The sequence below is a fragment of the Diadema setosum genome, chromosome 1, assembly GCF_964275005.1.
Source record: "Diadema setosum chromosome 1, eeDiaSeto1, whole genome shotgun sequence".
NCBI lineage: Eukaryota > Metazoa > Echinodermata > Echinoidea > Diadematoida > Diadematidae > Diadema > Diadema setosum.
This window is the reverse complement of record NC_092685.1, coordinates 5,468,905-5,496,690: the sequence shown is the minus strand read 5'-3', so window position 1 is coordinate 5,496,690 and position 27,786 is coordinate 5,468,905. Positions and strand designations below refer to the sequence as shown.

The window sequence follows — 27,786 nt, the reverse complement described above, 5'->3', positions numbered from 1 at the left end:
ATGACTGCTGCTTTGAATACATGTACATGGCAGCTATGCACAATGCTTACAATGTGTATGACAAAATTTTTGAACAGATTCTGGCAGATATATTGGCTACACACACAAAATATGTGTACGTATACACAGCAACTGTCTTAGTGTTCATGTCCATTGCACACACACTTGCGATGTTAAAGAGAAACAAAATCTAGTCAAGAGCAGACACCATAATGAGATTGCACGAATGCACACCTCATGTGGCTGTTAAAGCGATATTCAAACACATGAGCATTTGGTATAAAGTCCATTCAAAATAATATATTTCATTTGTCAGTCTTTTGGTTGCGTTGTCATTCTATCAGATTTCTTCGCCGATTCATTCCTTCGTTGGTGCTTTGAAATTTTACTATAAAGAAAAAACCTGTTTGTCTTGTTCATAAAAAGTACCCTGCTTCCATTTTCTGAAAGGCCGTTGATAAGGAAAAAGTTTGATGTTAAAATACTGTCAGTAAAATAGTTGTAAGGGTGAGAGAGTGATCTTCCCCAAGTTTTTAGCACTCTGCACATCCTATTTGTGAAGTTCTCTTCGCACAAATCACAGACTGGAAGTACTGCAGTCATCAAAATAAGAGTGCTGCATACGAGTACGCAGCTGATCACGATGGCAAGAACTTTCAAGAGACAAGCCTCGATAGAGGTTGAAGATGATGATGATTGTAAGATGTGCGCGTCATCTTCGCCTCCTGAGAAAAATCGGAGAACAGCGACACTATCATCCAGACATGCCAGGCACGGTACAGTGAAGTCAGCTCCAGAAAAACTGGTGTAAGAGGAAGCTGCTGTTTCTTTGTCTGTTCTTTCTTCCACACTATCCATGCCTTTTCTCAGACATATTCTGGCGATTTTAAGGTTTGTTTTTCATCCACTGGAGAGCATAATAAGAGACTGGCATGCAAGATGCTGGCAAGAGAAGCAGCAAGAAGCTCTCCCACTTCCTGACAGCTTATTTCCACAACACGGCTGGAGGTCATCCCTGCTGCGTGGCCTCACACGGCTGGCTGATGTCACTGTTGGTTGTCATGGCAGCAATTTCCCACCTTCAAAACAAAGAGATAAAGACAGACACATAGAAAGAGAGATAAGAGATAGACAGACAGACAGACAGACAGACAGAGACAGGGAGGCAAACACAGAGGGATCTGCCGTTAATGTTTTGCTGTTAGGAAGTTTTAGCGACAAAATCTGCATGTGAAACACATGTGGCAAGACGACAGAAATCATTTAGGCATTGCCCTCTCATCACATAAAAATACATAAGATTCTAATAGATCTATGAAACAGATGTTGTCATATACACATAAAACCCTCTTATCTATGACTTATTTGGCAGTATACGTATCTTGATTATCACAAGCTCTTTCAAAGTATTTGCACACATGGTATGCTCTGCACTGTTTTTTGGCAAATTTGATTTTTTTTTTCTGAGTTCAAAACTGTACTGGTGATCAGTTTCATCCAAAGAGTACGCAAACATGGAAAGAAACAACACAGTTGACCTGCCACCCACGTAGAAAAAGGAAAATGCAAGGCACTATTGTTGACAGTTGGTCCAGTTTAATGGTCCACTGCTCTATCACCAGAGGATGTGACCAGACACCAAGTTTCCTTACCTCAATGTTTTGGGCAGACAGGACGGGTCAATCTTCTCATTGATGATTGTCATCTGGCACATGGTCTTCAGAGACGGCTCTGGAAAAAAAAAAAAAAAAAAAAAGGAATATTGAAACATCTCAAATCAATCAAACCAACATAATTACACTGCAATCAATGCCTCTCCACAATCAAGTCAACTTTAATGAGTACAGTAAAGTCTGATTAACAAAATGTTAGAAGTTTATTTAGAATTGGCCCTTAGGCATGAAGTGAGAAAGGTACAGGATTTCAAATTTTATGTGTTTGCATGAAAATGGCTATATACAAGTAGGTTGCAAACACATGTGTATTAAGGTAAGTCCCTGCCTCCCAAGTCTCACACTAACCTCAGTCTATAAAATAAACCTTCATTAAATGTCCTTTTTTTTTTTTTAAACGACTCATAGGAACAAGTTCGATCTTTCACATATGATTTGGAAAATATCAATTTTGTGAGTGGGTGGGTGGGTTGCAGCAGCTTAAATTACTCACCAAATACAGAGGCGGATCCAGGAATTTCGTAAAGAGGGGGCGTGTTTACAAAAATAAAGGGGGGGCGCACGCACCCCTCCCCCCATTTTTTTCTTTTTATTTCTTTTGTTTCAACAAAAAATAAAGGGGGGGCGTGCACCGTTTGTGGTCCTCCCTGGATCCGCCCCTGAAATACATGCAACTGTTCTTCCTTACAACTGTCTCCGTCTCCTATTTTTCCGTTTTCACTTCCAGCTCACTGCTGCCCCTCAATTTATTTGCCTTCCTTACACTTTCCCTATGTCGCTTCCCCAAACCACTCTCCTCTTTCCAGGGTCCTCTCTCACCAAACAACAATCCTGTCGAGGACTACATACACATGGTGTAACCACAAACCTCTCTTCCTCATTTACATCACCGTGCAAACTTCCAAGAGAACACATGCTTTCTAAAGTGAATACTCCAAGGTATTTGTTCACACCTCTGTGAAAACGGTGCAATGATAACACCTTTGCCTGTCATAGATTGAATAGGTGGTTTCCACCAATATCCCTGCTTCATGAAAATATGCAAGACTTCAATACAACAGATCCTTCCAATCTGAATGCAACTTACGCCATTCTGTCAGTTCGCTCTTATTCTACTCATATATCAAAAGCAGCTTAAAGGGGATGGCTAGTAACCGATCAGTGGGAATCAGTGGGAATGCTGAGGGATGATTGTTCCAATCCTTGTGGGATTGATTTAAGAGTACCTTATATATCTACTGTTGTGTGAAAATTATTTGCTTCAGAACGGTCTCATATTCAAGTAACGTGCAGATTAATGCCCCGTCACTGACCAGGGCCCTGTTTTATCAAGATAAAGTTAGCGTTGATTGTGAAATCAACGCTAACTTTATCCAACTTGAAGTCTGCTATAACTTTAAATCAACTGCAAGTTTCCGTTTTACGAAGAGACTTAATAGTCGATTATAGTTATAGCTCATCACCATGACTTAATTATTGATTTAGTCAAAACTAAAAACACGGGACGAGGCTGGTTTCCGGTACTGTCTGCTTAAAAACAAAACAATACATTAAGCAAAACAAACAACAAAAAAATGATTGTTTGCCATGGCCACGGATTCGTAGTCTGCTAGTGCGACGCAGTATTATTAGCGCTATACAGCCGCTGAATTAGAAGTATTAAGTTTGCAACAAAACCGCAAAATACGCCGTTTTGCGTTGTATTGAAAAAAGTAGGTCGATAGATCTAGCACATCCCGAGCTCAACGAAAATCTGCGTAAGCGTGTACAGTAAAGATTCCGCACATACGTAGGATTACTTCCTGTCTTAATTCAATAGGCTGAAGTCCTGTGTGTTTACGTGTAAGATTATGGAAACTTGTGAGAGTGTGGTGATTACAGTAGCTTGTTTTTACCTCTACGGCGCAGATCGGCTTTGTAAAGAATAGATCGCAAGTCTACATCATCAACATGTCGAAATTCTAGAATGCAGTACGCCACTACGTGTTACGGTAGGTACAAACGACTCGCTGAACGTTATCTATAACCAGTTGGGCCTAACGTTAAGCTGGATCTCAAGTTACTGTCGTACTCGGTGCTATATAGAATTAAACTCTTTATTTTCTGTATATGCCTACTAAACTCTTAATTAGTATCTATTGCCGAACTAGCTCTAAATAGGCCTACGCACGTCAGAAATCACTGGTTTCCTCGCATATGGGTTCTTTACTTTGGCAAGATTATAAATGCATTACACACAGACGCGGTTCCAGTTCCAGTATTGTATACTGGAGTACTCGGTTACTTGCTTGCTGGCGGTAGCTTGATTGGCGGGCGGACGGCGTGTCGAGGCGCCGGGCGCGCAGGCTGGGATTGCGACTGCTGTCGAGGGTGTTTGCGTGCAGCAGTCGCGTAAGCAATGCGTGCCGATCGTGAATTTCATGCAAGGAAAAGACCATAATTACATGAAAGAAACGCAACAAAATGTTAGAGAAAGGTTAGCATTTAACAGACAAACATTTGTGACAAGACCCCAGCTAGACTAGGAAAGTATGACAGTCATCTTTCTTCTGTAAATTGCCTTACAATTGAGTCTACCTAGACTGTTTCTACTTAAAGTTGATATTTATCACCTGTTAAGTTAATCATAGATTTGGAGCGGTTGAGAAAACTTATGTGTTGATTTTTTAGGAAGTTGGAGTTGATGTCAACTCTGGGTGTCTTGATAAGACGGACTTCAAGTGGATTTGGAAGTTAATCATAGATTAAGTGGACTTAGAGTTGATTTGAGAGGTTAATCATAGATTATTTTGACTTAACGTTAAATTTATCTTTTGATAAAACAGGGCCCAGGCACGCTAACCTGGAAACATTCAACTGCACATTACTTGAATATGAGACCATTCTGAAGCAAATAATTTTCACACAACAATAGATATATAATGTACTCTTAAATTAATCCCACAAGAATTGGAACAATCATCCTCCAGCATTCCCACTGATTCCCACTGATCAGTTACTAGCCATCCCCTTTAAACATGGAATGGATACAACTTTCGATCTTCTTCTTTTCTACCACAATGGAACATGGTGGTTTACCACTGCTGTTGATTATGGTTGTGACCACTCGAATGTGTTGGGAGCTAGGTTGAAGAGGCTTACAGGGTGTGAAATATATCGGCACTGTGTTTCAGACTGCATCGCGTGGGGCTTTAATGCACCCCTCGCACAGTCCTACCCATCACATGATTTCCGTAGAACTATTTATATGGCACAATGTCTGGGGGAGATACAAAGATAACCTACAGGTGATGGATATATCAAACACAGCATGAACCTTTCACTGTCATGCAGTGTTTGCTCAGCAAATTCTTGTGAACATATTTTGTAACTTCTCCTTGAGTGCTCGTCCTGTATAGGTATCTGGTATGATAACCCCAGGTTATATAACCCCTTCTGTTATCATACAACACTTTGTCCATCCAAGACATGAAATAGATTTCATTGCCCTTGGACAACTGTACAGATAAAGGTCAATTACTGTTCTTTCTGCAATCAGCCAGACAAAACACCATATATTGTACTTCAAAAACAAACAAACAAAATAAACAAACAAACAAACGATCAAACAAACAAACAAACAGACAAACAACAACATTCTGTGATAATTGGAAGAGGCTAGTCACAGCAAGTGAACATCCCCAACTTATCCAGACAATGTTTGCAACCCTTATGAAATACTTCCCTACTTACCAAAGTCCAGGATGTGTAGATCTGCTAGGTCAATCAGATTCTCCCCGGGACTTCCTCCAGGGATGTACTTTTCCCGTGGGCTGTGGCAGAGACAACAAGATAATATACGCTGTGAGAAATGCTCTTGACTTTGTTACCCAGCCTCATACTTCTGTTTCGGAGAGAAAACAAAACAATCCTGCTGCACACTCAAATAATAATTTTGCAGGAAAAATGGAACAGGACTGATCAGAATGCAGTGAAGACAAAGAGCAAATGTAGAAATCCAACAATGTATTGATAACTAAACTAGGATAATTCATTTTCAGGATCACAATCACAACCTTCACACTCCAAAATTTAAGCTGGAACTATCATGGGAAGAAGGCTTTAACCAAGTAGTAGTCAGGGGTAAACAAAGTAGTTCACTGTAATACTACACAAAGACACAGCAATCCCTCTATCAATCTATCTATCCACTGATCTGATCACACATCCCTAAGTAACTAATTACAACACACAAAAATCAATTTTCTACAGGTATTTTGCAATACTTGTCACTGACAGAAAGGTCAGTTACAATGAGATCAACTTTTGAATTACCTCATTGAATGTTGCGATGATGCCCCCTCCCCCCCCCAAAAAAAAATCTCATGTTCAGTGCCATAACATTAAGTATCACATTATTAGAGCTATAATTGGTATGTCATTGAACTAGTGAAGGGGGTTTTGTTAGATAGTCTTGTCCAAATGCACACCTTGTCCCTCCGAACATGATCATCCTGTCCCGGTGTACTATGCAGCATTGTCGACGTCGCTTGCACGGAATCTTGCCCTTGCACTCCACCTTCTTCCATTCCATTGACGATAGGTCTAGCTTGTGGAGGTCGTTGAAGTGGGTGTCGATGGTGTGGTTGAAGCCTCCAAACACACACAGGTGATTATCATACAGTACTGTTGGGAACAAAACATATTTCCTTACTTCTTTTATTCTGATTGCTTATTTACTGTATAGGGCCCCAATTTTTCTCTCTCTCTTCTTCCTTTAAAACACAACAACATCGCTTAGAAGCTATAAGCTTATAAGAGTGAACACAACATATACTTCATCATGTAAAAATGACTTGAATCTCTCAAATGTGGTATTGCAGTAGTGACAACTTAGATTCAAGATTGTTTTTTTTAGGAAAAATATAATTGGTGCACTGCATACCTATCCGTATTACCATGGTAACTTTTTTTTTTTTTTTTTTGCGAGGGCTAAGAGGCAATCCCTCTTACTGGCAGTTTTCTAAGGGCCACCTTACGACTCATGTAAGTAAGAAGGATTGCAAAGGGTTAGAAAATGGCTTAGGATAGTTTAAAAGGATCTCTCTCTCACTGCTAGGCAGGCACATTAGAACATTTTCCTTTCAAATCTATAGACTGCTACATGTATGTCCATATCTGTTCTAGTCCCCATCTTCCTTCAGAAGATAAGGACAATATTTTCAATGCATTATCTTTTACACTTTTCCCTAAATATGTAAGGAAACTACTTTGCACTTTTCTTTTAGCAAAGCTAATGGCACTTATATTCCAGGTGAATTCCCCCCTCCCCTTCTCCAACAACAGTATGGTAATTTCAAAGTTACCAAAGGTAATTACATTTGGGAACTGACTCCTGCGAATGCCTTATATTCCGCAAATATCTTTAATGAATCGGAACAATACAACTTCAAAAGTGGGTAAATTCATGGCAAAGAAGCACAGTAAAGGAACGGAAATAGATGCCGGTATTATCTTTCTTCACTTTGTGATTTACCACCTTCAATATGTGACAGTGCATCACAAAACAAACAAAAGGTTGCACGCACTGATTTTGTGTAAGGACTGAAAATAGGTGAAATGGGTCAACCCAGCAAATCTTGAGTCTTGAGCTTTTATATTTTCTGAAAGAGCAAGTTTTTTTCTACATTATCCTAATGCTTAGGATCGTAAAAGAAACAGGAAATTGTGTTTTTAACAGTTTTCCTCAAATACTTCATGGTAGAATTGTGTGATTAGGCATGTCTTATAGAGTCCCCTTTTCATGGGTTAAAAACCCTATCCATACTCTTCACTTTGAACTCTAATAACTTTAGAAAGGATGATGCTACTGCTTTGAAAGTTGGCATTACCAGGGAGTACTCATCTACAGAATGTGTTAATACAGCATGCTTAATTTCAACTTAATCTGATAATTCCTTCATTGTTGTTGCTCCAGTGGTTAACATCCTGTTTTTTGTTCCATTCATTACACAGCTAGCACGGCTTGGCAAAGATTAAGTGCTGAATAGACCCTGTACTTCAGAGCCTTTTTTTCTCAGTTCACACTTTCCAGAGTGTATGCTTTCTTTCCCACATTTTAGATACATTGGGAAAGTCCATTTGAATTGAGTTATACATCATTTTAAAGCTTGAAGTCTGCTCTTTCAGAATCTGCTCTTCACTAAAAATCAATGTCTGACATCTTTTTGTTGGTTTGGTGATGCAGGGTCGCATATGATGTACTGCCCATTTTGCATTGTATGAGACAATATTTTTGTGACTTGTTAATTTTGTGAATATCAATCAACTCACAAAATTACAGACACCACAAAAACATACTGTTACACATTCAATCACATGGTCAGATCCATAACTGGGAAGCCTAATCCAGCATGTCATCATTCTGTCTTATGTGTAACATTTCTATCTCTCTGCCACTCTTGAGCTCTTTCAAAATAAATCAGGGTCCTCTCGGAACTTTAAGTCACCTGCTGAATGACTTCTTCTCCCAATGGGTTCGTCCCCTGTTGCCCTGGGCGTCAGCCACTGGGAGTTCCTGGTGTCAAACATCTTCAGCCTATTGCAGTAGAACTCCCGGCCGGTGTACCACGGTCCCGAGACATCTGAGCGACCTCCAAACACGTACATCTGGTCACTGAAGGGTGTGGCTGTGTGGAAGTCCCTCCAGTGTGGAACCTCACCACCCTGTGGATGAAATGGAGAAAAAAACAACAACATGATTTTGACCTCCTCTGCTTTTCAGTTTTCACTGTCCACATATTCTCTTGCACTGGAAATATCTAGCAGAACGGCTACATGATATTTAAGGTCAAGGAATAGTAGCTGGAAACTTTAAAAAGACTGTACATTTTTAATCTATGGAGGACATTCTCCCCCAAACAAACAAACAAACAAACAAACAGACGGACAGACACATTATTTCATATTTGACTCATGCTGCCTTTAGCTATGAGCAGCAGAGAAAAATGTACTGTGTGAAAGAGACGGATGATTACCATCTCACACACCACTATCATGCTAACCAACATCTTGCTCAACCTAAAGGCACTCGCCTTTACACAATCTCATTTACTCAGATTCTGATATACCAACTTGAATTGAGACTAACCTTTGGCTGAAGTAGTGTCCATTTCATTTCCCTGAAGTCCAGGGCATATGTTAAATTGGAATAGCTCTGCATCTGAACATGGGATAAGGAAAATGAAGGAAATGAAAATAAGTAAAAAGAAGGCTTGTGCCCACTCGATCATATTACATGTACCGGTACTTAATATCAAATACGAGTAGTTGAATACAAGTGAACTGAATATATAAACATGATTATACTTAAGTGGAGCATTTTCAAGTACAGATAAAATGATTACCACTACACATTGTATTACATTACAGCCATAAGCTGAATAACAGCAATTGATGGGATATACATGATCATTGAATATTGGCACATTTTCAAGAAAACAAAAAAGGGCAAAATGATACCATACAACAACACAGAAATGGATACTTTCTGTACAAGACACAAAATAAATTTCACATTCCATGCAATGATCAAAACCCAATCACTAATAATTGTGTTCAAGCACGCTCGGCAGATATCATATGGCAAGTTGAAGTTAAAATGTTTTGAGAGTAGTTTAACTAATCCATACTATGTGATTGCTGATGAATTGTGCTGCTGGGAGTATTCAGCTCATACAGTACTGGACAACTTTGGACATGATAAATTGCTACATTGCCAAATATATCACTGGTACTGTCAGAACACCACAAAATTTCGATGTCATATAATTAATTTTTCATCCTTCACAGAGAGCAAAGTATGCTAGGCTGTTATATCTTATTTGTTTCATTGCTTTCAAAAAAGACATTATAGCCACATTAACACCACAACTCTTTTACAGCACCCAACAAAGGTCACAGGAAGGTGATCAATCTACCTAAATGTAGATGGTTTGAATTTTATTCATGACTTATCCCGTTTCTCCAAAATAATTACTACTATGCCATTTCACTGCATAAACATTTAAATCATGTCCTGGGGATGGTTTCACCTCTACGTTGAAAAGCAACTCCACAGATTTGGTACTGTCACCGATGAATGTTCATAATACAATTTCCTGAAATTCATGTATAACTAGGACTTTCAGGTGGCTAGGTACATTCTATATGACTAACATACATTGTACATGATGTTATATCAATTATATCATTCATTCTAGTATACCCTAAACCAAAAAAAAAAAAATGTTTGCATGCATTTTAAATTCACAAAATTCAACTGCACGTGAAAGTTCTTGTCTACACAATATGCATTGAATGCCAGCGGCAATTCGTGGAAAAATATCATGTCGCAAAGACGGCCGTCAGCTCCAATTTGCGAAAATTTCTTGCTGCAAAAAATATCTTGCTTTACAGTATTATGTATGTAGAAAGTCTCAAGACATTTCTATACAAGGGTTGATCTTGAGAGGTCAAAGGTTAACACTTACCAAGTCAATAAATCCCCCAAAGACATACATCCGGTTGCCAATGACACATGCCGTGTGGCCATCAGTGGCGTCTGGCAGGTGTCCCCTTGGTGACTCCAGCATCCATCGGCTTGTGTCTGGTAGTAGTGGATGAGAAGGGGAAGGGGGAGGGAGGCAATCAAAAGCATGCAGTCAATTACATGTATCTTGAATCCTTCACGAAATTTGTTTGGGTTTATGTTTCTGTACTTTCTTAGAAAAACAAAGGTACTGTATACGTTGTATTAACAAGCATACACACAAACTGCTCAGAGAAACAAAGGTTTGTATATCAGCATGCTAGCAAGTCACAAATAAGGGTGGGCAAAGGAATTATTATTCAAATGAATGAAATCTTGTGTCAAGTTGCTTTTACTGTATACTGATTGACAAATTCACATTAATGAACGTGGATTTGTCAATCAGTTACAACAGGAAATAAAGTGGCATTGTATCTGCAACTTGAATCACGTTAATGAAGCACATTATGATTGTATATCATGAGGGATTTTACTGAAAGATAATTCTTGGAATACAAGAAAATACTTCTGTGCTCCCACATTTTGACAAATATCAGTTAAGCTTTTCACTTTGAAGATTTTCTGAGTGATATGATGTACTCGAATGGAATTTCTGCTGCAGGGCCCATCACATCACACAGTATCTCAGGGATCTCGTGTGACAGCCCATGAGGGGCAAAAAGGGGTCACCACAAGTATGCTAGTCACGTCCACCACAGTGCAGGAGTCATTCAGAACAGCTATGATTGACACCTGTTGCAACTTAACCCTGGGAGACATCAGTAAGGATGACTTTCCACCTTCCAAGTGCAAACTTGTGGGCACAAAAGGGGGGCTGGCAGCTTCCTGATGTGTACGCTATGACACAAACATGCTCTCCATCATCACTGGAAGGAAATTTTGCCTCTGAGAGACAGCTCACATCAAACAATGGCAGGGTCCAAACATCAAAGAGGTCATGGCTACAATGTTAACCAAATTAGAGGGCTCATACAAGCACAGCTACAAAACTTCCTCACAGAATTCTTGGAACATTTCCACGTAATATGTTTTCCTGGCTGTGTGTTCAAGGCATTGCAGGCACTGTGCTTCTTTGAGATTTGGCATGAACATGATAGTATGTTATTAATATCACACTATTTTTGTTTTTTTCAAAGGAAACATGTTCTTTACTAGTCCGCTCCAGATGAGTCACGAATATGACGTTCTTTGGAATATATCATGAAACAGAGGAAGCAGATTCTGATACATATCATATGCAAGGGAAAAGAAAGAAGGGAAATGGGCTTGTATAAAATCTTTCGTTGTATGACACAAATGAGGGGACCTTTCAAAGTGTCATCATAACTGAGCGACAAATACAGATGTCACGTATCAGGGCTGACCTGTGGATGACACAATGCACGATAGATCCCAGACATTTCAACAGTTGACTCATCCTCATCAATACTCCAATTTTCCTCTACGGGTTTTTGTGTTCTTTTGCTTCAAATTCACCAACATCAATCAAAAGAGTCATTTTATGGAGAAACTTTACTGCGGAAAAGAGGGTAAACATTATTTAGTTGAAATCAACACAGGTTAATTGTCCTTTCCTCATGGGAGTGAAAGATATGAGAGATGAAGGGGCACTGTCATACAAAAATGTAAAGGTTCAAGGAACTTGCATGCCAGTTTGTGCGACCTGCATCTCAAAAGCGCACTGTCAGTCAGGATCTGAAAGGGTACAACAGAGAATGGTGTCACATACATTCCACCGAGTGTGTGTGTGTGTGTGTGTGTGTGTGTGTGTGTGTGTGTGTGTGTGTGTGTGTGTGTGTGTGTGTGTGTGTGTGTGTGTGTGTGTGTGTGTGTGTGTGTGTGTGTGTGTGTGTGTGTGTGTGTGTGTGTGTGTGTGTGTTTGTGTGTGTGTTTACATGTGTCATCAGAACAAGTGACATATATTCCTCAAGTAAGTCATGTTAACATTTCCGGGCGAGGCGTCTCTTGAAAGATACCATCATTTGCCGGGGATCTTCACACGCATCAAGAACATGTAACCACACTTCGAGACTTTTGCCTCTGCTGTCTTCTCAATATCTTTACAGCTGCCCAAAGTTCTCAATGTGCTGTTCACTTTAGGCAGCGCATGTCACTCTCATCTCAAACTGGCTGTCAAATCTGGTTTCAAGACATAACTGATGGCAGCTGTCTCCTGATCATTTCACTTTCTTTTCCTTCTTCATTCCGATGGATATTATAGATAATCACGTTCACTAGGTAAACTTCCTTTTGCCCTCCTTCCCTTTAGTTCTCCTGTCAATTTTGCCTTTTTGTTTTCGTTTGCTTTTTGTCATTTTTCTCTTGCTAGTCTAATCAAGTATGACGATGCTGATGACATTCACATGTGGCAGTCTTCCATGAGTGTTATGTCAAAGGTCATCTTGATCTTATCCCAAGTGTGCTTCAAAAGTTGATCCTTTGGATAGCATGGATGTCATAACTGATTGGCCCAATGCTGTCTTCATCAGCCCGCTGACTCACATGTGGCATCCTTCCACACTGTAACATTGCCACAGACCAGCTAGGAGGAAGGACCGGCTAAAAACCACTCTCACGGGAGGAGGGTACTCACTCTTGGTCATCAATTCACACCATCACTCACAAACAAACATCCTGCATACATCTTATAAAAAACACTAAACTCTGTTTGTATTGTATTTTGTGTGTGTGTGTGTGTGTGTGTGTCTGTTTGTGTGGTGTGTGTGTTTGCAATTTCATTTTGTGACAGTGCATGTTGTCCTTTTCATGGATGACATATATGTAGTTCTCACTACCTCCTTCTTGCCAAAACAGGGTTGAATGAAACACAGTTCACATTTCTGGTTGCCACCTTGTTTGTTTGGTCACAACAATTAAAGTAAAAAGGGTTTTCTTTGCTGCATTTTCTTTTTGCTCCAACTCCATACTTTGCATTTAACCACTGTACACATAGGCATTTACTTAACAGGGCCTCAGTGAAGAAGTTTTAAAGGCATAGCCCTTTTGCTATATAGAGGCAACTGTGTTTCAAGACAGCATTCATTACGAAGTATCCAAAAGGCCATACATTGATATCTCAGAGGGGCATTACGGCTAATTAGAGGGGCATAACTGGGCGGCCTTAATTTTATCAAAGCCCTGTCATAGTTGTTTAGATTCATTATCATATCTTTGAAACAGTTACAGCACAAATCACACAGTTAAAAAACCTATCATTTAGCGAGGGAATTTGGCTGCAAAACACTGTAATAGGTGGGCAGCTACAGTACAGCTACTGCAGAGCCGACCTACAGTGTACTTAGTAATTTCCTTTCATGTCATAGACTACTCTTACGCCATCTGCCCACGCCCATGGCCACTGACAGATCATCATACAAAATAAACCAAACACTTAGCATGTATATTTTTTAAAACATACCAATATTGAGAAAATAGACAGTAACTTGTGTGTCTGTGTGCGTGTGTGTGTGTATGTGCCTCAGAGATGTCGACTGCTTTTGTTTAGTTTTGTTTTCAAAACTCAGGACTATCTCTCCAGGCACAATCAAAGTCACTTCCTGTTGTGTTCACTTATGTGTACTCTTGTGAAAAGTAGTGAATACATGTAGGACAAAGGAAAGGAAAGAAAAGTTTTACACCTAAACAACCAAGCAATCTATGATGCCATCCTCTAAATCACCGTCTTCCACACGAGTGAGTTGTTATGCTCTCTAGCACTAACAACAGCAATGAGTGTATGTAATGGTATGCATTTAGACTCCTCATAGCAACTGGTTAACTTTCTTAATGCACAAGAGATGGTTTTCAAACAGCGGATTGTGGGATAGCTGTACTCATTAATAGTGTGCGCCAAGCAACATCTTCATGAGAGCATGTAATACTCTGTTATGGTGTGCACTCATACACTTGAATATATACATATTTTCCAAGAAGAAGTAATATCTCCCTAAGAATATGTAAGGAAAAAACAGGTAGCCAGGTGAAAATGTGTTTGTTCTGTTCCCCTATTTCCTTAAGAGGAAAACACTAGCTCCTCCATTTAAACATAGTATTAACCTAAGCTCATACCACTGAAAAACATCTTTACAAACATAATTTAGGTGATAATGGTTCAAAAGACTGCTGTTTGCTCCTTCAATCTATTCTTCCTTGAACTAAAGAAACCAGCATGTATTCGTAGTTGGCCTAATCTGTGTCAGCAGTTCTTGGTATTGCCGTAAAAGTGGAAATTTTTGTAGTGTGGAAATCTTCACGCATTTCGTGCAACCAGAAACCAGCGCGAGAATAAAAACAAGCGAATATTTTTGCATGTCATACTATGTTCCACTAATAAATCTTTTGATTCCGTTGACCTAAAAAACATGAAATCAGCCTAACCCAGGCAAGTGTGAAAAATTATTCATGCAAAAATAACCACTTTTACCATAGCTAAAAAATATTGTTCATGTGCAAAAATTTGACTTCAACCTGGGCAACTGTAATACATTCTAATCTAAACACATATTTGCATGTAATACAGAAAAAGAAAGAGAGATGAGTGCTTGTTTCTTCTCCCTGTTCTACTCACTGGTATCAAAGGCATAGAGTTTGTTGTCGGCCCCTGAAGTATCATTTCTCCCGCCCCACAGGTAAATCTTGTCCTTCTCAGCGACCACGGAGTGTCCGTATCTTTGGAAAGGCAGGTGCCTGGGGCATTCACTGGATTGGTTGCCATATGAAATTGGTGACCATTTAGACCTCCCTGTAAAAACAGATAAAGATTGGTGTCCAGTAGCACAGGGTTAATACAATTAGAATGCATTCAAAATCAATAGTGGCTCACTTTAAAAGCCTGAGTAACTGGTAATAATCCCAGTTAGAGCTAGTACACTGAGGAAATACTTTAATTAATTATGTGATATCGCTGCAATGCCCAATGCAAATAGCGACTGTTGCTAGGTCAGGCAGGCTAGAGGCAAGCAGTAGGATTATTGTGGGTGGTTCTCTGAAAGTGTTAACACAGACATTACAGCAATAAAGGAATAACTTGATAGTACAGCTGTAGTTGTTTCTTCTGCATGATCACAATCCAGTGAGAAAAACAACTTTGTTGCTTTAAATAGCAGTGAGTGACTAAAGAATGTAGCCTAATGGGATCATCCCAATGACAAGATAGTATTTCAAGAGCTTACAGTATGTGAACAAAAAATCTGAACAAGAAATACAAAAGCACTTTTATTAGACACGTAATATTCAAAGTGACAAATCATTTAAATCTTCTCACGAACTCATACCAATCAGTTCAGTGTGTGACGCTCAAAAACAGCTGGTGCATTGGAACTTACAGGCATTGCTCAGCAACGGTTCCAGTTTAGAAAAATCTTTGTTTTGTGGTACTGAATGCAAATTTATGGAAATATCAAAGTTGCAAATGAACACTAGTGCCTTAAAACAAATTGAAAACTCTGTGAATAAACTTCACAAGTTAATTATGTATTTCTATCATGCAAGCAGGGCTTTTTACAAGCGCCTTTTGACAGCCAAACTGAGCATTTAAATGTGATGGGAAGGACATGACGCTAATGATACCAAGCTTCCTAGTGTACAATTGTAGTTCAACATCTATCATATCAACCAGTTCTGTACGGGAACCTGGTGGCCTGCGTATCAAGTCTATGGGCATTTCAGAATTCAGTATGGAATAGGTTAATAAAACAATAGAGACAATTTCTTTATTCATAACCTTGAAACCCGCTCTAGCAATGTGATAAAAACCATGACACCAACAAATACTCACAGCTTCTTAAATGAGAGTGCAGAATAACAGTTGGAAAGAGCATGAAATAATAAGAGGAGATCTACTGAGTTATTCCACCCATTTCTCCTATAATAGCTAGGCTTAGAAAACGATCCAATGGTCACTTTCCTTGCTAAGGAACAAATCATATCTGATGTAATTTACTTGTGGCTACTCTGCCCATACATAAAAGGACCTCTGAACTACATTGATTGTATTGCATAAGAAATTGGGGATGAAATAGCCGCACATGCAGATAGCAGTGATGGACATATTTGGCATGGCATTGATTACTCGATCTCGGAAGTGTCTGTTCAAACCCAATGTTGAAGATTAGTCCCAAGTATTCTAAGGCAATTGTCTATTTTAAGGGAAATGCATGCTATCAAACAGCAAAACCAATTTGTCAATGGGTTAAGGAGTATTCTAATAGATGACACTGAAACTCACCGATACTGAAGACAAAGGCATCTATGGGATCCAATTGCTCGTAGTTCCCCCCAGTGCAGTAGCCACCAAATGAGTAGATGTGGTCACCAACGCTGACCGCAGCGTGGTTGACCCTTCTAGGTCCGCCGTCCAGATGCGCGATCCAGTGTGCCATTATAAAGAGACTGGGCAATCAGTCTTGGAGAGATCCACACATACGCAGCCTGTAAAGTGAAGGAAAGCAGTAACACACCGTGATATGGCGGTATCTCCATTTTCTCCACTTGGCACTGGAGACCGGAGATAGAGCCAATGAAGAAAACTTCCCCAAAGACCATTCTTGAATGGGCTGGAGCACAATGCAAGTTTTAACATCACAGAAGTTTTCTCTCCTTTGGTCAGCTCCCTTCTTTGCTTCCGCACTTTTACAACCATTTATCAGACACGAAAACAGGTTGCATACAATATGTACGTATTACTTACAGGCTAAACTAAACCAAAGTGATGATCATTAATAAAATAATTTGAATAGTTCAAGAATGCTACTTCTATATTGAATTGAAATCTCTGGATTTCAAGAACAATCAATATGGCATGACCATAACTTTAGAGTAAAGCAAGTTTTTTTTTTTTTTCTTTGTTAAAGGAAGTGATTCAACTTGAGAAGATGCCTCCACACACCCTGTCTTACCTAACGAATTCCTTCCAAAACCCTCTTCAGTGATTACAGCACTTGCTGCTGTGACCAGACACTTCCACCAACTCTGACAATTTGCTAATCAAATGACATCACCTCCTGGAAGGTATCAGTGCAGTGGAGATCTGAAATACAGTGACACCCTGGATATCTGGAATACACACTTCGCATGCACACAAGTACGACGAGAAAGTCCGAGCAGAAAACAGATTGCTAAGTTCAACAGGCGTTAGTCACTTCCCTAGTGACAAACGCAATCATCAGCAGAGGAAGTTGTGTACAGTTTCTTGGCCCCGTCACACTCTTTATTTTGAGTTGCTGTGATGGCAAGATAGAGAGAGAGAATAATACTGCAGCTTCCCTTGAAAAATACAAACTTTGGTCAAAACACCACTGGCTGCAGAATTGTTTTTCCTACAAGTTTTAGAAGCAAACAGTGTGTTTGCATCAGTGAAGATGTCAATTTCTTAAATGCCAACATCTTTGTTTGTTTCCCGGAGCACTCAAAATCAAACACAAACTGCCCCATTTCATTGTCTGATATTAAAACTTGGGTGGGTGTTTGGGGGTTGCCTCTTTGTTTTAGCAAAGTACAGACACATTGCAACACAAGTAGGTATTATCTTTCTGAGCAGAATGACAAAATTGTGTAGAATTGTCACTGTTTTTACCAAATCTATTCTAGATGCTTGATTGATAATTACAAATTGCTGTCATGACACAGTCAATCATACTGACATTCTCAAGATTGATGATTTCTGCTAACCATGAAGAAAGCAATTCAATTGCTATTTATAACCAAACTGTCTCTTTCCCTGGCAACGTCTTTTAAAAAGAATGCATACATTGTTCTGCCTGAGCAGGTTACAAAAAAATATGAATCCCACAATAAACTTAATGACAGGCTCTGTAACTTCTCATGCAAATCTACCATGTGACTAAGTTCGTCCATGACTGCTTCTACACAAAGAATGATTGCCCACAGATTTTTTTTTTTTTTTTTAATTAAAAAAAAAAGGTCGCTTTGAATGTGCAGAGTTGAGCAAGAACAGCAGATTAATGAAATTTTGAGCCACATCAGTCAATCTGACCACTTGGAAAATGATTGGTAAAACAGAAAATGTCAGACATGATTTGCAGCTCCCTACAATATTAAATGTTAGCATGAAATCACTTGTTTCAGAATTCTTCTTTGGTTACTCAACATCGACAAGATGGAAATACTTCCATTTTGTTACAGAATGTGCATTCTCCCTTATTGGAGAGTATAAGAGTGTAACAGTCTTGATAGTTTAAGAAAAGTTTTTGAAACATTTGAACTTGTAACTGAATGTAAAATCAGTAAAATCAGTCATAATTCTATGCATAGAATGAAAGAGTACTCTCAACAAATGACTCACAATAACATAGCAGTAATGGCTGAGAGAGATGCTCATAAAATGTTATGCCATTTGTCTATCTTGACAGACAAAACGAGGTAAATTGTCTTGCTAGTTATCATATTTAAAAGTTATCAATCTGCTAATTTTTCCATGACTTCTAGCATCAAATTTCAGTATCAAGAATTGCACCTTTGAAAAGGGGTATGGTAGAGATGAATTACAGTCCAAAGTTTCACATTGGTACATGTACTCCGCCTTGCAGCGATATTTGATGCAAAATGCAAATGAGATTAAGCGATAATGTCAAATTACAACTTTTCCACTGCTTTACACCCATTATCTGTATACATGCATACCATATAGTATGGCAAGTCACGTGTTGGTCCATAGCTCTGAAACTACAGCCCCTAGATCCTTAAAGGTACAGTTGTAACTGTTTACTCAACTAAAGTTAACTTGAACATGGGTGGTAGTGTGCTCTATAATGTGTATACGTTGTTGTGACTAACAAAATTGCTTTAAGAAGTTACAAGACAAATTTCATGTATCATCAAGCCAGCAAGCTAGAATGAAGTTAATGAGCCTTACATGTATCTTCACACTTAGATCAAGCAGATGTTGACAATGGGGCATGAGGTTTGGAGAATGGGGCATTTCCAGGATGTCCATGTTGGTAAAAAACTGGGGAGTGAAAATCTGGTGTGAAGATGGAATTACCCCTGATTTCTCAATCCTTCCTAGGCTCAGCTGTGTACAGCAATTTCATGATTCCTGTGGGTTATCAATGCATCAAACTGGTCTGAATAGTACACTGCCCCAATGGTCACAGGCAAAAAAAAAAAAACAAGCATGACTGATAGTCTGTGACACACTTAAAATGTAGAGACTCTTGCATCTGGCCTAGGTATGGCAGGATTTGTATGAAAGACTGACTGCGCTGAAAATATGCATACTATCTTAATAATAAACAATGATCACTCTATAGAAGTGTATTCCAACATTTTTAGTACACTTATGGTCCTGGAAGAATTTTTTTTTTCAGACATAATTATCTTGTCATCATTAAATATGTAACTCTGAATTTCACTGCATATCACATGGGAGATAGAGTACTGAAATTAAAGAATTAATCAATTCTGCACAAAATCTGAATTAAATTTCCAAAAATTTGCCACTTTTAGAGAGGAACAGAAAGTTATAATCTTCTGAAATACATGGACCTAAGGTATATTTATGAATTTAACAATAATGAGGATTCTGAAACTTCTGCAACCAAAAGAAACAATTTAACACAGGGATATCCAAATGATCAACTTTATTTATTTCAAAAAAAAAAAGTTCTCACTACCTAGTGAAATGCTGCCATAAAAATACAGTAAGATAGAACCAAAACCACTGTAATGTGGTTTCTGACAGTAATTAATCAGGTAGACCAAGGGATTTAGGGGCCTACATGTATCTCACCGTAGGAGACTTTACCGCGACTGCCACCATCAATTAGTCGCCGCAACGTGTGCAAGGGGAGCCAAGGGGGCACCCCTGGATCTGCCAAGAACAAACTTGAAACTACTGTCAGTGATGTACTTTGATACTCAAAATGCATCAATTTAAATTTATCACTTCTGGGTCTAGAGAAGATTTTTAAAATGTGAAAATTGGGCCCAAAGTTGGTCTGCCCAGGATACTCCATGTACAAATTTGAAACTACAGTCACCAAAGTACTTAAAATTACTACATTCTATCACTTCTGGTTTTGGAGAACACTGGATGATGAATCACTGCAAAAGCTCACTTGAGCTTCAGGCTCAGGTGAGCTTTAAGCTTGTGGCTGACATATTTGTATCTCAAATTAGTGACCCAAGTTACATATTTATATGTACATGAAAGATTTGAATAGACTGCACAAATCTGAAGCCTGCACAGAAGCAAGTTTTATACTTTTGTACCTACACTGAGCACACAAACTTGCAAACATCTGTGACCCTGCAGCTGCCGAATGGGTCAGAACAAAGTCTATGAACTAGAGAAGGTTATGAGGTACAACTTGAAGTAGGCATTGTTCAGAAAAAAAAAAACAAACAAAACAAAATTGGATCTTGGGAAGTACAACCTGTAAGCATCAAGCAAGCACTCAGGTTTTTAGTCTCTGATGATAAACTATATGTGGCATATTAAAGCATCAAAGAGCTCCAATATTTCTTGTGCAATTCACTGAAATATAGATTTTGACTCACATCTTCGATTGCAATTCTTTCATATTTCCGAATGTACTCCATGTTTACAAATGCTTTGACTGTATGTCTGCCTTAAAACAGACTTCAATTTTTTTCCATTTAATGCATAGTACAAAGCAATTAGTGTGGCACAATCTCAGTTACAACACATCTGCTGAATAACTTGGTGCACTGACTAGATTGTAACACTATCTGAAGCAGGAAATGTCCATAGCGTTATTGTAAGATATATGGCACACTTGCAAATCTTAAAGGCATACTGTAACCATTTGCAGAAGAAACAAAAACCCAGCATTGGTGCTTTAAAATAGTTCTGAAATATGAGTTACGGATAGAAACAACCAAGTGCTGTAAAAATTTGAATCCGTACTATGTATAATCGATGTTAAGTATTGTTAAATACACAAAATGTGAACAATAGTTATAATAAAAATGGTTCCAGACTAAACCGTCTTCAGTTACGGTTTAGTGAGAAAAATACTGATATCTCCTTATATTTTAGGCTTTATTGCAAAAATTTCATATGGTAGGATGTTTTGTGATACAACAGAACTACACATATGCATGAAATGTGATATAGATTTAACTTGAACATTTTTTTATATCACTGCTCCCAAAGGTAAACAGGACCTATAAGGATGACGTATGTCTATCTGTTCACCAGTACTGCATTTTTAAAGCTGTTCCGTTATTCTTCAAATACCTTCAATGCCCTGAAACAAGGTCCACTTTCCCCACCAACAAGAACAGACAGGTTGGTAATCCACCTGTGTGAAAGGAGTCAGGCAGTGTATCATATTCCCTTTCTACAGTCAACAGCACGTGCCATCGAACAATGCAGATTATCAATAAAAAGTAAGATACGAATAGAGTGTGCACTACAAGGACATGGGGTTAGCAAAAGTCACAATCTAGTGAGCTCAGCTTAAATGATCGCTACGTATAATGTCTGCATGCAAGTTTTGCAGCAATACAAGCACACACTCATGTTGGAAAAGGTAAATCACACAAAATTGCATAAGATTCTGAGACAGAATTCAGAACAATTTTTGACAGAAGAAACCTTAATCTTTCTATATAAGTACCAGTAACTTGTTTACTCAGTATTAAACAAATAAACATGAATTTCAAAGGTCATGGATTCAGACACTCAGACTCCTCATACATTTTGGGAATCAGGTGTACCTGGTTCCCTCAACTGGAGTTGATGATATGGGTACCTAGCACATACCCACTTCCTGTAAGGACCATGTCAAAAGTCATGCCAGTGAAAGATATGTTGGTATGACTGTGCAAGGAGAAAACAAAATACTAATTTGATTTTGATGGCATTTCCAAGTGTGCGCTTAGGGTACTTTTTACATGCATTAATTTTGAGTGCTACTTCGTGTGTGTGTGTGTGTGTGGGGGGGGGGGGGGGGTCCATTGACCCTAACAACCCTGGCCTGCAGTGCACCCCCCCCCCCCCACCCCCACCCTAAAACATTCTACAGCCCCTGACCTGCATGTAGAGCATCATGGAGCACCATTGGTCAAGGAGTTAGGCATTATAATTAAATACAGCATTTGCTATGCTCCATCGACAGTGACCTACACTGGTGCACATTACATGCAGTATTCCGAGGTGCAGAGAGGCATCTACACAAACATTTTCAGCAAAATTTGATACAGTCGTACAGTTGTACAGCAAGAAGGACAAGGGAATGAAAACAAATCCAACAAATATTTCTAAATTTAAACCAAAACAAGACGCAAATATAAATACTTTTTACATGTTTCTGTGGATTCTGCTGATTGGATCCTCAGTGGAAAAACCAGAAATGTTTACATGGATAGCAACATGGTTTTTATCACAATGCCATCAATATACACAAATAGCCCATTTTAAAGCAAAATATCAAAGTACAAAATGAAGACAGATGGCACATGATATCGCATGCACATACATTGCCTGGTCCATTATACTTGTACAATTAAAATCTTATAATATAGAATAATCATTTTGTATTTTGTTAAACATTTTGACAAAGCAGGCCAAAATAATGCCAGTTTATCACGAAAACGTCCACATCAGTTCCATTTGATTCTACACAAGTACACTGTATGTTTCCAAGACTTGTTTGTGACAAAGTCCTACAGTAGTAACCTGTGCTTAGCAAAAGAATTGTTAGCTTACAGGTTGTGGTTAAGACTAAGGTATGGTGTTTGTTACAAATGGTACAGTTTGAAGGGTTGTACAACTCTCAAATACAAGATCTGCCAGATGCAGTGCTCCAAATTAGTCTTCATTCCTGAAATGTCTCAGAATATTGGAGTGGATTATGAAAAGGTTGGTTTGAGGACAGGGGGCTCATACATGTATGGAGCTCTCTCCAAGGAAGGATAACATTATCGATGTCCCAAAGTAGAGGTGCAGGAAGAATACTAGGCAGACTACACACAGCTCAAAAGACTTTTAGTATGGTTGAGGGGTCTAGATATCGCGCACGAAAATTTGTGATGCTCTTATAATAGAAATTATTCCACAATCGTACCTGAATTTCTCAATAAATATCACGAAAATGCAGAAAAATCACCTCCCAGAATCTCCTGATGATACGATGACGGAGTAGTGCGCTGTCGCCGTTTGTATGTCGGACTTAATTTTATGCGTTCAATTTCTCGGGGTATGTAAAGGTCGCGCAGCTGCCCTATGTAGTTTCATGCGTGAAAGTGTCTGCCCCTCTCTGCGGCTGTAACGTGCTTTGGCTTTCGTAGAATATTATAAACGATCGATCGAACAAATTACGAATTCTATCGGCTACGATCATACGAACGAGACAAGCGAGACGACACGTCTAGGCTACAACATCCTTAAAAAAGATTTTAAGCTAAGGTAGGTAAATTACAAGGTAAAAAATTGGAAATTTAGTGAAAAATTTGTTTGAAAAAATTGGAAATTTAGTGAAAAATTTGTTCGAAATCAAAATTTCTTACCTGCTTCCTTCTCATGTTTAGCGGTTGTCAGGTACATTTATTCCATGGGCGAATCGGCAAATTTTGCGCTTAGTCCTACGCGTAATATTGCTTGCTATACGCAGTTACGCTACATGTATGCGCGACCATTAAGTCCCTGCGCGAGACCTAGTACCCTTACTATACTCATTCAACAGAATAACAATGTAGTATACTGCATTTCTAGTGTGCTAGTACATAGAGTACATTCCATTGTGGTACTATATCCATGAGGCTGGTTCTACAGTCTTATAAGGGTACTAATAATACTATGCCCACTCCAGGTTTTCTAGCCTTTTCCCATTCAAGTAGAGGGTAATATTACTGTCCAGACCTACCCCTAGGTTCTGTACATGTCCACTTCCTGGATGGTTAATACTTTACACTCATCCTTCTATTCACTCTTAATTTAATCGTTGGAAGGACTTCCTCTTTTACCCCAAACTCCCTTAAATGAATAACCCTAATCCCAATGCTAACACCTGGACCCTGAAATCCAGCATACAAGTACACGTGTATAGATCCCAGTTTTTCAGCTTTCCTACCCAAAAGCAGAGTTCTTACTGTAGTAAGCAAGATATCCATTTCATTTCATTTCATTTCATTTTCATTTTATTTCAACACGGTAATAAAAAGGATTGAAATAAGAAAAAAGAGAAAAAAAATCACAAAGATATAGATTTAGAGTCTACAAATGGATTGCAATGTAGACCACTAGACATTACATGATCATGGCCAGACCTGACCTAGGTTTCCATTTAGAACATCTGAATTGGTTGTATTTTTGAATGAAATCAAGCTATAGAAACATAATCTAAGTACGTATGGCACTAGTATAAATGTTCAATCATCAATAACCCACTACGGGTAAAATTTGATTCCTAAAACAGTCCTTTACTATTCAAATTCATGACTTTTGCTTATTTGGTCAATCTATTACAATGTAAACCCCCATGAAATTGCTATGCATCAATCACGTAAAATATAAGTGATTTGGAACTTACAGCTGTATGCGCACGCGCAATTCATCACCTGCACATTTAAGTATTAAATACATGACCCCAGGCCGCTCTATTGTGAATTGCAGAAAGAGGATGAATGAAGAATAACATCTTTTCAAGACTATGGGAACAGTCTGGATTTTTAAGTGCAAGTTTACCATCAGGTATAAGTTATAGAGTGGAAACATTTACATGGCATAAATGCTACAATGTAGTATATTGAGTAATGAAATCTATAGGCACCTTTACAGGTGCCTGAGCTGAATTTATTATTTTTTTTTCAACAATGCAAATAGCTCACTATTCATTCAGGGTGCCAGTCAGTCCGCAGCACGTATGCTAATGAGCCGATCCGGCAAGATTTATTCAGCACTCTCGTTGACGATCTTTGCGTTCGAAAGGTGTCTCGTCGTGCGAGATTTTGCGAGACTTTGATAGGGCTATGGTTTTCACAGTGTAGCGACTTGTACATACATTCGTCATGGCTACAAGTCACGGTAAATTGTTCTCCAGACTTTGATCTTTATTTTGATATCAAATTTGCGTGTAACATCGGATCTTATCATGACTATATAATCAGTTGAATTTGCGTAAATTTTACCTGCTTTTCACGGAAGATTTTGTTGTCTAAAGTTCTTTTTTGGTTCCTGACCGGATTAAGAAACTGTTGTTTCTGATTTTGGCTTTTTCGTAGAGAGGAAACTTAGATGCTCATCATATATTGGAGTCAAGGAGACGCAAGCATGATTTATACTAGTTTTTCCGTTTTGAAATGTCTGTAAAATTCACTCCTAAGCCAGAAGTATGCTCCACACAAAGTGCAGTGGCGCGAGAGAGCTCTCTCATTGGACAGTGCTTGCATCCAGCACTTGAACTTGGCTTGAACTACACCCGTGCCAAGAAACCGCAAGTGGCATGAAACCGTTATGTAGCAGCGTAAATAACGTAATGCAAGCGCTGAATGCAAGCGCTGTCCAATGAGAGAGCTTACTGTTGAGATTGCACGGTTTCAAGCTGATCAGCACTGACATCGATGTATATTTTACTGGTTCCTGACCGGATTAAGCAACAAATTGTCAAGATATTTACATGGATACAAAGATTTGGAGATGGACTACCAAATAAAGCATTTTCATTGAGACGCAAGGTGAATTTGGTATTTTTTGAACGTCTTGAACGTGTACTGCACGAATTACTTTTTTCATCATTTTTCAAGCTCAAATTACGCTATGATATTTTTCATTTACAATAATTTGAGTAACATGTGACGATAGTTTACATATTTTCCTTGAATTTGATACCAAATTTGTGAACATAAGGTGTATTTTTGTTGCCAAAAGCCCAAGGACAAAATCCCCTTACGCAGCTCATTACGTATGCAAGCCTAGAGCGGGCTTGCATACGAGTTGAATAAATACGAGCGAATTATCGGGTGCTGCGGACTGACTGGTGCTCCCACAGTGTAGACAGTGAAGCGCACTGGAATTAGGCCCGGCCATGGACCATCATGGCTGAAAATGTTAATCCAGCAATGTATACTGAATATTTGGTATTCTTTTTGGGGGCGGGGGGGGGGGGGGGGGAGGTACAATTGTGTAAAGGACACTCACTCGCACATCTGATTCTGTGGCTCACTGTCAACAAAATCAATTTTCATGGTTGGACATTTGGATATTTACAGTAGATCTACAGCTGTGTATGTGATGCACAGTCACAGAGAGCAGTGGTTGAAGTGAAAAACAAAGCCATGCAGGCAATTGGTAAGTGCACTTAGGGACGAAATTAGATCTATCTACTTTTCTTCTGTAACTGGCTTTCAAATTCCATAAAACTATCAAAACTGGTCTTAACATCTGAACATTTCTGATAGCCACAAAATAGTTATGCCTAACTGACAAGTTATGGAAAAGAATAGTAAATTTACATTGTAGATCGAGGATTGAACTACAAGAAGGATTCTGAACACCAACACTCAACAGTTTAAACTCATGCAACACCATTCTCCATACATGTACATGTTTGAAAATTTACAGACAAGCTGTTTGTGTTCACTCCAGTCACTGCCCTAGAAAGAAGTGCCTACCAGTGTACAGTAGACATACACATACTCAAATAGTAGATATATGTACTCGACCATGAAAATGTCACTGTTGATCAAAGATAACTTCTCATTTCTGTTACAAGTACATTTATCACCATGATCACAGTTAACTTTCATAATTCAATTTACATAATTTTCCAGGAAATGAGGCAGTAGGAAGAGTAAACAATTTTTTCCTTTCCCAAACAGAATCTCTACAATAGATCTTCAATACTAATCAGCTGCTAAACTGAATTAAATTTTGATTTTATCTTTCTATTCAACTTATTTTATTTTTTTTTTACAGGTTAAATAAAAATCTGACTCTGAGATTGCAAGCTTCGATCAGTGAACAGACATCGCCCTGTCGCTATAGCATCGTTGTATTAAATCAAATGCTCAGATTAAGTAGAACAGCTAAGACTGTAGAAGTATTAAGTTTTACATTTTAGGTAAATTTAAGGTAAATTAAATTTAAAGTCTCTGTAACCAACTGCTAACTGATCACTTGCGGTCTACTTACATGCATATACGTACACGGGACTGATGATCATGTGTTCCAGGTTTGCCTCTAGAAAATCTTCACGCAGTGTATATTAGTACTCTTTAGTTGCCAATATACAAAATGAGGCATTTAGTGTTGAAGTACCGGTACCATCATGTAGTAGAGTGCATCCATCTGCTTCTGCACTTGCTCTCCTTTTCTTAATGTCCGACTAACGTCTTTGTCTTGCAAGCAACCAGCCGTTTGTTCCATAACCCAAATATCAACAAAGTGTGTGTGTCTATGTCGTCAGCAGCGGCGCAGCGGTATGAGCGATGCAAGCATTCATGCGTGCAGTGCTATGTGTGTGTTTGTGTGTGTGTGTGTGTGGGGGGGGGGGGGACACAGAAGTATGGGGAGGGGTGGATGAAGATGTAAACGGCGAGGGCAGCAAACATCAATGAAGT

At 38.9% G+C, this 27,786-nt stretch overlaps 1 protein-coding gene across 2 annotated transcripts; it reads right to left on the bottom strand.

The window, feature by feature from the left end:
- Positions 1 to 155: 155 nt before the first annotated feature.
- LOC140246950 (kelch domain-containing protein 3-like) lies at positions 156 to 27,584 on the bottom strand. 2 transcript variants are annotated; one of them, XM_072326272.1, is made up of 10 exons: positions 27,359 to 27,584; positions 16,469 to 16,671; positions 14,810 to 14,983; positions 10,184 to 10,299; positions 8,803 to 8,874; positions 8,162 to 8,378; positions 6,143 to 6,338; positions 5,406 to 5,485; positions 1,653 to 1,731; positions 156 to 1,079 (listed from the first exon to the last, which is right to left on the bottom strand). In XM_072326272.1, exons 2-10 carry the CDS (start codon positions 16,620 to 16,622, stop codon positions 1,010 to 1,012), a joined length of 1,158 nt encoding a protein of 385 aa, XP_072182373.1. In that variant the 5' UTR covers positions 16,623 to 16,671; positions 27,359 to 27,584; the 3' UTR covers positions 156 to 1,009. The 2 variants fall into 2 exon arrangements, with proteins under 2 accessions (XP_072182373.1, XP_072182368.1); XM_072326267.1 differs by having other exon boundaries at positions 27,373 to 27,584.
- Positions 27,585 to 27,786: the final 202 nt, after the last annotated feature.